General features: G+C 35.2%; 1 protein-coding gene across 1 annotated transcript in view; it reads left to right on the forward strand.

Moving 5' to 3' along the window:
• The window catches only part of LOC127844006 (glutamate--cysteine ligase regulatory subunit-like), a 94,307-nt gene extending 90,364 nt beyond the window's left edge, over positions 1-3,943 (forward strand). Inside the window, exon 7 of the mRNA XM_052373973.1 lies at positions 1,710-3,943. Within this exon, the coding sequence (XP_052229933.1) occupies positions 1,710-1,888 (179 nt within the window). The 3' untranslated portion in view covers positions 1,889-3,943. The remainder of the gene's footprint in view (positions 1-1,709) is intronic.
• The last annotated feature ends 6,804 nt before the right edge of the window (positions 3,944-10,747 follow it).

The following is a 10,747-nucleotide window of genomic DNA, read 5'->3' on the forward strand; positions in this document are numbered from 1 at the left end:
TCACACACTGGCCGCGAATTGACCCGATACCTCGCAGGTTGAAATGCAATGCATTCAAGTGAAGCCTCGCTTCCACTGCTCTTTATACTTTCACATGTTAACATGTTGACAGGAATATGGAAGTAAGTACTAAATATGAGAACATAGCCTTTAAGTATAAACTCTTTTGCGCTGGTTATTCTCTGAAAATAAAAGGTGCACGCACAAACTGTATTTATGTCGAGAATTGTGTGTAAAACTGTTCTATCTATTGAGCCTTTTCATTACAGATAAAATTGTTTCATGAAGTCAAACAGTGTTACAAAGACGCGGATATGTGTCCAATGTTCTGGTGGTAAACTCAAATCAGCCAATGGAATAAATGAAGTGTATTCATTCGTACTTAGCCGCTGGAAATTTTATTTGAATTTTATTGGACACTTACAAATGTCAGGTCAGGTGAAAAGCTGGCTTAATACAGCTTCGCTGAAAAAGAACTAGCTTTGCATTATTGGCAATAAATGTTGTAGTAAATGTAACAGGCACAAATGCAGCACTAATTTACACTAATTTACACAGAAAATCACCACTATGCAAGATATTCTGACAACGAAAATATATACATTGATCCGTAAAATAACTTCTCCTCCCATAAGCGAAAAAAAACGTATTACATACTAGTCGTCGCACTTCAGTGCGACGCCAATAATGATATATGCATTATCTGAAATGGCAAAAAGCATGTACAACTATATTCCAATATCTAAATTGCAAAGTAAATAACACAAGAGGGCCTGAAAGGCCCAAAGTTGCTCACCTGAGATACACAGGAGTAAGTCCTCACTATCCAGCGTTTAAACTTCCAGGTTTCCATTTAAACCGACTTTTAATAGCATATTAATATCTTAGATAGAAGATGATTTTTCAAGCGGCTCCGTAGTGTGGTGGTTACACGCTCGCTTCACATGTGAGAGGCCCAAGGTTCGAGCCCCAGTAGAATCAAATTATTTTGTGTTCTATGTTAACTTTTTGTTTTGATGTAGACATTTTAGTTTAAAAAAATATGCTGTTTTATTGTAACCACTTTTTGTTTTATTATGCCCATGAAATATATGTGTGAGAGGGTGGGGGGGGGGGGGGGGGTTCATAAACACAATTAAAACTTTTACAGTGTTTTCATATCAATGAGTACTCAACCCCTATCGTAAATGAGCAACATAAAAATAAGTTCAGAATCATCTACCCTTGAAGTTTAGAAAAATATGAAATTACGCTTACAAGATGAAGCAGATTTTTTAGAACCTACACAGTTCTGTTCCATTAATGAAAACTGCACACAGATGCCAGTAAATAAAAAAGGAAACCAATGTAAATAAAATGAACTATGAAATATTTGGGGGTTACAACACAAAATCATATATAATGGTTATTTGGGGGTTATAACACAACATCATAGATAATGGTTATTTCGGGGTTATAACACAAAATCATAGATAATGGTTATACCAGTATCTTTTTCTGTTTTGTTTAAAAGAATCGGCCAATATATTAATATTTACAGCAGAAAAAAAATCGTTCCATGTCACTTCATTGAGTGCCTTTTACACTGAAATTCCCGACGCCCTTTGATGCTTTGCATCAACACTTATCTTGTTTTTTCTCTTAGATGCTGCATAGACCCATTTACTTTTCTGTTTTGTAATTTCTAATGCTGCATTGCTCAATTTCAGCCATTCTCCCTGCAGACAGCCTTCAGAACGTCCTGCATGAGGTGAGCACAGAAAGGGACTCAGAACACTGGGAACCTCTCTGGGTCCTGCGCTACTCAATCTTGGTGAAATGCAGAGGAATTGTCAAATCCAAGGGTTACATACTAAAAGCGGAACGGGACATTCGAAAACGAAAATAAACTGATATTAAGACAGTGTTGCGATATGTAATAATAGTCCCATGTCATTATTGGTCATCTGTGTGTGTGTGTGTGTGTGTGTGTATGCCCCGAACAGCTTAAATATAAATATCTTTGCATATCCATTGGTAGCACATTTTGTTCTTATTTGAGGCAGATATCTGTGGTGTTAAAGTTTAAACAATTATCTCAGTCATACGACGGTGGTCAGTTGAACAATTCATTTCCGAATATGATTACAACAATTAAAGAGATGCTATGATTGTGTGATGTTGAAGTTGTTATTGATGATGATCATGACCAGACTGTGTTAATGCTAAGGCTGGCCTTGAGCTGCCCTGGCCACATAATCTCCCCAAAACAATTGTAATTTTTTAATAATGCTCATGGTCACAATGTGCTCATGGTGAGCTTTTTTGTGATTGCCTTTTGTTCGTTGTGCGGCATCATTATTTTCCTTGTTAACATACTAGAAGCCACATTTATTGTCCGATCTTCATAAAATTTGGTCAGAAGATTTGTTCTAATGAAATCTTGGATGAGTTTCGAAATTGGTTCCGGTTGGTTTAAAATCATGGGCACCAGGGGACGGGCATTTTTTCTTATATGGCTATAGTTAAACCGTATTAACACTCTAATAAGAGTCCACATTTATTTCCGATCTTCATGAAACATGGTAAGAAGATTCGTCCCAATAATATCTTGGATGAGTTAGAAAATGGTTATGGTTAGTTTAAAAAAATGGCCACCAGGGGGCGGGGCATTTGTCCTTATATGGCTGTAGTAAAATGTTGTTAACACTGTAAAACTGACATTTATAGTCTGATCTTCATGAAACTTGATCAGAAGATTTTTCCCAATGATATCTTGGACAAGTTCCGGTTGGTTGAAAAACATGGCCGCCATCTTAGAACAAAATAACTTTAAAAATCTCTTAAACCACGAGGTCAACAGCTATGATATTTTTTTTATTTCTTTCTGCCCCATATTTTTACCTTATAAATATGGTGAGTTTTTTTACAGTATTGTTAAGTGAACTTTAATGAACTCCACTTTATAATGGAGTCTGTATGTCACAATTTTGTTCACATGTTGCTTGCCTTACAGAGGTCAATCTTCCTTAACCGTTCAGAAACATGAATTACTTTCTAATTATTTCCAAAGTTGTTTTTAGGAATTTGTCAAATTCTTTGATTTGGTGACAGTCATTTGTTCTTTTTATAACCTTCATATTCTTAAGAACAACCCCATGTTCAAAAGCAAACACATAAACAAAATGATGTCAAAAGCAGATTTTGTTATATGAAGATTCAGAAATAACAGCCAATTAAATCGCTCATTACAAAAATGTTCTTATGCAAATAGATAATGATGCCAGTGTAATATGCAGAGAGATTTCATAATTTATTTTTTATGCAGCGGAATGGGTCATACCCCCCACCCTCATCCCCAATTATAACAAATTTACACAAATTTCAGAAATGATCCCTGAGTAAATTGTATTTGTTGAAAGCGGCGAATCCGCGGAAAAAATCACATCCTTGGCTAAGTTTGCTCAAATCATGCCCCTGGGGTAAAAACTGGCTATGCCAAGGAGGTCACATTTTTGTATTTGTATACTATAGTGAAATAACTTTAAAAATCTCTGAAACAACAAGCTCTATATGTGTTATCTTCCTCTGTATTAAAAATATGCCCTGCCTTGTGCTGTAGGGGTGAAACGTTTTATATTGTTATCTTACATCACATATTGTATTATGTACTTTTAAATAGTTTAATTGTCAAATGTTACACAATTCTGCCTGTGATGTATACAATGCATGTTCCTGTTTTGCACATTAATTGTCAAATGTTACACAATTCTGTCTGTGATGTATACAATGCATGTTCCTGTTTTGCACATTAATTGTCAAATGTTACACAATTCTGTCTGTGATGTATACAATGCATGTTCCTGTTTTGCACATCTGTATTGCATATATATGAATATATCTTTTTTCATCAGGTGTGAGATAAGTGAAAGAACTTCATGTAAATAAAACATTCCTATTACCATCTGTGTGTATTTTTTTAGCTCACCTGAGCACACATTCACCTGAGCACAATGTGCTCATGGTGAGCTTTTGTGATCACTTTTTTCTGTATTTTGTATTTATTTTCTTTGACCATGCTGCAATTGCAAATATTTGTGTGTGCATTTAGTACTGATACCAGGCTATCCTAGGATATTTGTGAGTTGTACACTGACTTCCGTTATTGAAATGAAATACTGTTAAAATTGGCAAAACAATCAAAGAAAATGAACAAAAATATCAGTAGAGCAGTTTTTCATACTCATAAGCTGTTTTGCATGTAATTTGAAAATATTGTCTCATCAAGTTTTAAGCAAATGCAGGACTTCAACCGTTCCTATTTTTTCCTACTTTTTCCACTTTTTCCTACTTTTCCATTTCCTTCCTACTTTTTCCTATTTTTGCACTAAAACCTCCTTCTATTCCTACTTTTTGCTGGAGACAAAAAAAACAATTTTTTGTAAGATGTATTATCAAAATGTAAAAGCTGCAAACCTGGCAAGTTTCTGTTGAGGACAGGTGTGGCAAGTTTCTGTTGAGGACAGGTGTGGCAAGTTTCTGTTGAGGACAGGTGTGGCAAGTTTCTGTTGAGGACAGGTGTGGCAAGTTTCTGTTGAGGACAGGTGTGGCAAGCATCTCAAGCCATCTGATGTAAATTGTAGTTTTTAAGGTCAGTATTGGAGTTATTGATTACATAGGACTGCTACATATACATACTACATACTAAATATGGGTACAACTCCAGAAGCGTCCAGAAACACTAAATGGTATTATGTAATCCAATGATGCACTGATGAGGGCTTTTGGTTACCTTCAAATAGACAATTCTACCATCAAATATTCTTAGCAAAAATACAACATGATAAGGGTGGCCACACATTCTGAAAAACTGGGAAAATTTTCAGGAAAATATCCATGCAGAGAAAAATCACGGAATTTCAACATTTTGCAAAAAAACAACAGGACATTAGCAGGGAATTATACCAAAGTTGGACTACTGGTATTTTTAACCAGGTTTTCCGAAGGAAAAAACTGGTTTTTAGATTGGCGAATGCGGGCTGGCTGGCTGGCTGGCGGGCTGGCGGAACAAGCTTGTCCGGGCCATAACTATGTCGTTCATTGTCAGATTTTAAAATCATTTGGCACATTTGTTCAGCATCATTGGACGGTGTGTCGCGCGAAATAATTACGTCGATATCTCCAAGGTCAAGGTCACACTTTGAGTTCAAAGGTCAAAAATGGCCATAAATGAGCTTGTTCTGGCCATAACTATGTCATTCATTGTGAGATTTTAAAATCATTTGGCACATTTGTTCACCATCATGGGACGGTGTGTCGCACGAAAGAATCACGTCAATATCTCTAATGTCAAGGTCGCCACGACTAAAAATAGATTTAAAAAAAAAAAAAAACTTACAAAGGGGGGTAATTTTGTTTGTTCATTTCAAAAGTTCAGTTTGAGTTTTCTCCCTTTATCAGATTTTTTTTCACAATGAAAACCTGGTTTTGTGACAATTTTGTCCCTTGTCTCTTCTTGACATTCAACAGATGGAAGTCTCTGTTATTGATGCAAGCTTGAACATTTATATTTGCATTTAAAATGTTCTGGTTCATCTGTAAATGTAAGAAGTAACAATAAACAAAATATTCTGTGGCTACTATAGATTTAATTCGGAACTCACGCGCTGTGGGTTTTTTCCGATTTCTGAGCACGCGCGGGAGGTACGAACATTGTCATTAATTCAGTAATGACCAGTAACGTCGATATCCGATTTGCTTCCCATTCAGTAGTGGATAATAAGTATTTAAACAACAGTAGTGTTTCTTTTAGGGAATGTCAAAATTCAAGTCTTTTGTTGTAATTACTATTATTATTAACATAGGCACTCGATGTCAATGACTGTTGTTTTTTAGCTCACCTGTCACGAAGTGACATGGTGAGCTTATGTGACCGTGTGATGTCCGGCATCCGGTGTGTGTGCGTGCGTGTGTGCGTGCGTCCGGCAACAATTTCATGAAAAACTAGGTCACTAGGTCAAAAACTAGGTCAAATAATTGAAAAACCTTGTGTAGACAATAGAGGTCGCAGTTTTCATCCAATCATTATGAAATTTGGTCAGAATGTTTATCTTGATGAAATCTGGGTTGGAATTGTATTTGGGTCATCTGAGGTTAAAAACTAGGTCACTAGGTCAAATAATAGAAAAACCGTCAACAATTTGTTTGTGTAGACAGTAGAGGCCACAGTTTTCATCCAATCTTTATGAAATTTGGTCAGAATGTTTATCTTGATAAAATCTGGATTGGGATTGTATTTGGGTCATCTGGGGTCAAAAACTAGGTCACTAGGTAAAAAACTAGGTCAAATAATAGAAAAACCTTGTGTACACAATAGAGGTCGCAGTTTTCATCCAATCTTTATGAAATTTGGTCAGAATGTTTATCTTGATGAAATCTGGGTTGGGATTGTATTTGGGTCATCTGAGGTTAAAAACTAGGTCACTAGGTCAAATAATAGAAAAACCGTCAAGAATTTGTTTGTGTAGACAGTAGAGGTCACAGTTTCATACGATCTTTATAAAATTTGGTCAGAATGTTTATCTTGATGAAATCTGGATTGGGATTGTATTTGGGTCATCTGGGGTCAAAAACTAGGTCACTAGGTCAAAAACTAGGTCAAATATTAGAAAAACCTTGTGTAGACAATAGAGGTCGCAGTTTTCATCCAATCTTTATGAAATTTGGTCAGAATGTTTATCTTGATTAAATCTGGGTTGGGATTGTATTTGGGTCATCTGGGGTCAAAAACTAGGTCACTAGGTCAAATACTAGGTCAAATTATAGAAAAACCATGTGTAGACAATAGAGGTCACAGTTTTCATCCAATCTTTATGAAATTTGGTCAGAATGTTTATCTTGATAGAATCTGGGTTGGGATTGTATTTGGGTCATCTGGGGTCAAAAACTAGGTCACTAGGTCAAAAAATAGAAAAACCGTAAACAATTTGTTTGTGTAGACAGTAGAGGTCACAGTTTTCATCCAATCTTCATGAAATTTGGTCAGAATGTTTATCTTGATGAAATCTGGGTTGGGATTGTATTTGGGTGATCTGGGGTCAAAAATTAGGTCAATAGGTCAAATAATAGAAAAACCTTGTTTAGACAATAGAGGTCACAGTTTTCATCCAATCTTTATGAAATTTTATCAGAATGTTTATCTTTATGAAATCTGAGTTGGGATTGTATTTGGGTCACCTGGGGTCTAAAACTTGGTCAATAGGTCAAATATTAGAAAAACCTTGTGTAGTCAATAGAGGTCACAGTTTTAATCCAATCTTTATGAAATTTGGTCAGAATTTTTATCTTGATGAAATCTGGGTTGGGATTGTATTTTGTTAGTCAGGTGAGCGATTCAGGGCCATCATGGCCCTCTTGTTTTAATTTATTGATTTATTATGCCCCCCTTCGAAGAAGAGGGGGTATATTGCTTTGCTCATGTCGGTCTGTCGGTCCGTCGGTCTGTCTGTCGGTCCGTCCACCAGGTGGTTGTCAGACGATAACTCAAGAACGCTTGGGCCTAGGATCATGAAACTTCATAGGTACATTGATCATGACTCGCAGATGACCCCTATTGATTTTGTGGTCACTAGGTCAAAGGTCAAGGTCACGGTGACCCGAAATAGTAAAATGGTTTTTGAATGATAACTCAAAAACACATACGCCTAGGATCATGAAACTTCATGGGTAGATTGATCATGACCTGCAGATGACCCCTATTGATTTTGAGGTCACTAGGTCAAAGGTCAAGGTCACGGTGACCCGAAATAGTAAAATGGTTTCCGGATGATAACTCAAGAGCGCATACGCCTAGGATCATGAAACTTCATGGGTAGATTGATCATGACTCGCAGATGACCCCTATTGATTTTGAGGTCACTAGGTCAAAGGTGAAGGTCACGGTGACCCGAAATAGTAAAATGGTTTTCGGATGATATCTCAAGAACGCATATGCCTAGGATCATGAAACTTCATCGGTAGATTGATCATGACTTGCAGATGACCCCTATTGATTTTGAGGTCAAAGGTCAAGGTCACGATGACCCGAAATAGTAAAATGATTTTCGGATAATAACTCAAGAACGCTTTTGCCTAGGATCATGACACTTCATAGGTACATTGATTGTGACCTGCAGATGACCCCTATTGATTTTCAGGTCACTAGGTCAAAGGTCAAGGTCACAGTAACAAAAAACATATTCACACAATGGCTGTCACTACAACAAGGGCCCATATGGGGGGCATGCATGTTTTACAAACAGCCCTTGTTTATTTTTAGTTACCTGTTGTTTATTATAATGCATACACATACTTAATTAATAAAATCTTCCGACAAAACGTCTTCTTAAAAAAAGATAGTTCGACTATGTATGTATGTATGTATAATATCTATGTACATAGTCAAACTATCTTTTTTTTTTAAGACGTTTTGTCGCAAGATTTTTATTAATTTAGTATGTGTATGCATTATAATAAACAATGGGTAACTAAAAAACTAATAAATAAATTAAAAAAACATTGTCATTGACATCGAGCGCCTATGATTATTAACAATTACACATGACAAATCTAACACTAATATACATGTATGTCAGACGTTTAGTACAAGATTAAATTCTAAATACACCGTTCAGATGTACAGCCGCCTATACGAATGGGTCCAGTAGCTAACATCCTTAAAAGACATGAAAAACAGACTTTGTCAGCTGTATGGTAATGAATGAACCTATACAAACGGTTTGACATATGCAATATTTCTTCTGAAAAACATTATTCATGTTCTTGTTTTTTCGGCATGCTTTATAGATATAGCAAATAAAAGTAATGTATGGTCAAGCTCGTTAGTGATGTGCCTTCTAATCTTAAGGTCTTAGTCTTTAGGGAATAATTTTCTTTACTTTTCAGATAAGATTAAATAAAGCATCACAATAGAGCTATATCAATAGACATAAAAATATCCCACTGATATGGAACGATATAGTAGTTCTAGTACTACGAATGGATTGAGGATAGTAAGGTTTTTGTTGTTTGGTACTTGTCTGTATGATTTTAAAGATATTTGAATAGTATGATATATATACAATGGAGTCAATGTTTTGGTAGTTTTCGTTAACGAACTTCTATTAAAACTGTATATATGCCCAGGCTTACACACAGTATATGCAATGACATAGTTACGTGACCGAAGCTGTTTAAAAGTACATGCAGCATTATATTCGTGTTACATAGTATTCTTACAAATTAAACACGATCGAGATTAGTTCATCTAAAGAAAAATAATTATACCATGGTATTTTTATCAACTATAACGAACGTTTAAGGAGAAAAAGTGGTGTTTAAGAGAAATTATTGATTCACTCTCTTTTAAAATATGTAGTCAGCTTTTGTTTGTACCTACCGCGCGTGCTCAAATATCGGAAAAAACCCAGACTGGAGAATTCCGAATAACAACTATTAAGATGCTGTCCATTAAAGTATTAACTGATATTATTATAACTAATTATGTGTTTGTGTGTTTAACATTTGAAAGTAACCAATATTGCAAAGCTATGACCAGCGCATGATGTTTAAACAAATCATGCCATTTGCTGCAGCTTTAGCTGTTTTTCTGTCGCTTGCTTGTAACTTTATCCTGGTTTTAGGAGATGCAATTATTACATGCTACTAAATAAATGTTCAAACAATAATTGTGTCCTAAGATTATATTTTAAAGAATGCAAAATATAATTTTGGACTTTTTTTATAGTTTAAATAAGGTTTTCATGAACATTATATGGTAGTATTGATATAACATGCTCTGACTATCCTTCTGGAGTTGACCAAACTTATTTTTTGTGTGTAAAATATAGTTATTTTGCTAATGTGAACCTAAATGCTCGAGTACAAACTATTGTATTGCATGTGTTATAATTGAGTTAGCTGGGTGCTGTGAGATGATCTCAATAATGCTAACAACATTATAAGAACGTCTTTCTGTAATTAAGTAACTAATAAAATAAAATAAAATAAACATTTTTGGCTGTGAGCATCAGATGTCCCCACCTTTCAACTACAGAAGCTTGGCATGTATCAGCAACTGAGATATCTACAACAAATTAGCTTTCTGAATGGTGAGAATAGTCATTTGTAAAGGTAAGAGTTGGTTCACACAGATAAATAAGTTGTGGATATCCTTCCTATTAATCCTACTTTCTTTGTTGATAATCTTCCTACTTTTCCTACTTTTTCTTCAGAAAACCTATTTTTTTCCTACTTTTCTATTGGAAACCAGTTGAAACCCTGCAAATGACATATCAATGACATTATCATTCTTTTTGACTTGCCTATATTTGATGAAATGTACTTTCCAGCAAAATCCATTACTACAACTTTAAAAAATGGTTGAATAAGTGGTCAATTTTCTTTGCTTGTGTTTGTTGTACCTGAGATCAATTGTTTTACAAATTATTTTGATGTTAGTGTTAAGCATTATTAAGGCTGTAAGAATTCTGTTATATACATTTAACATATCTGGTTGAATATTCTCCTTTTTGGAACATGAAACAGATTATGATGTACTAAACTCATTAAATCATTGACTGTCAGAAGGCATTCTTGTTGTCCAATATAGCTGTACACTCTCACATTGTGACACGTAAACAACCCCTTTCGGAATTTTGTCAGATGAAATTGCGTCCTTTCCAACATGTTTTTTGCATGCATTTCTGAATGGGATGATAAGTAATATATG

The sequence above is a fragment of the Dreissena polymorpha genome, chromosome 9 (genome assembly GCF_020536995.1).
Source record: "Dreissena polymorpha isolate Duluth1 chromosome 9, UMN_Dpol_1.0, whole genome shotgun sequence".
Lineage (NCBI taxonomy): Eukaryota > Metazoa > Mollusca > Bivalvia > Myida > Dreissenidae > Dreissena > Dreissena polymorpha.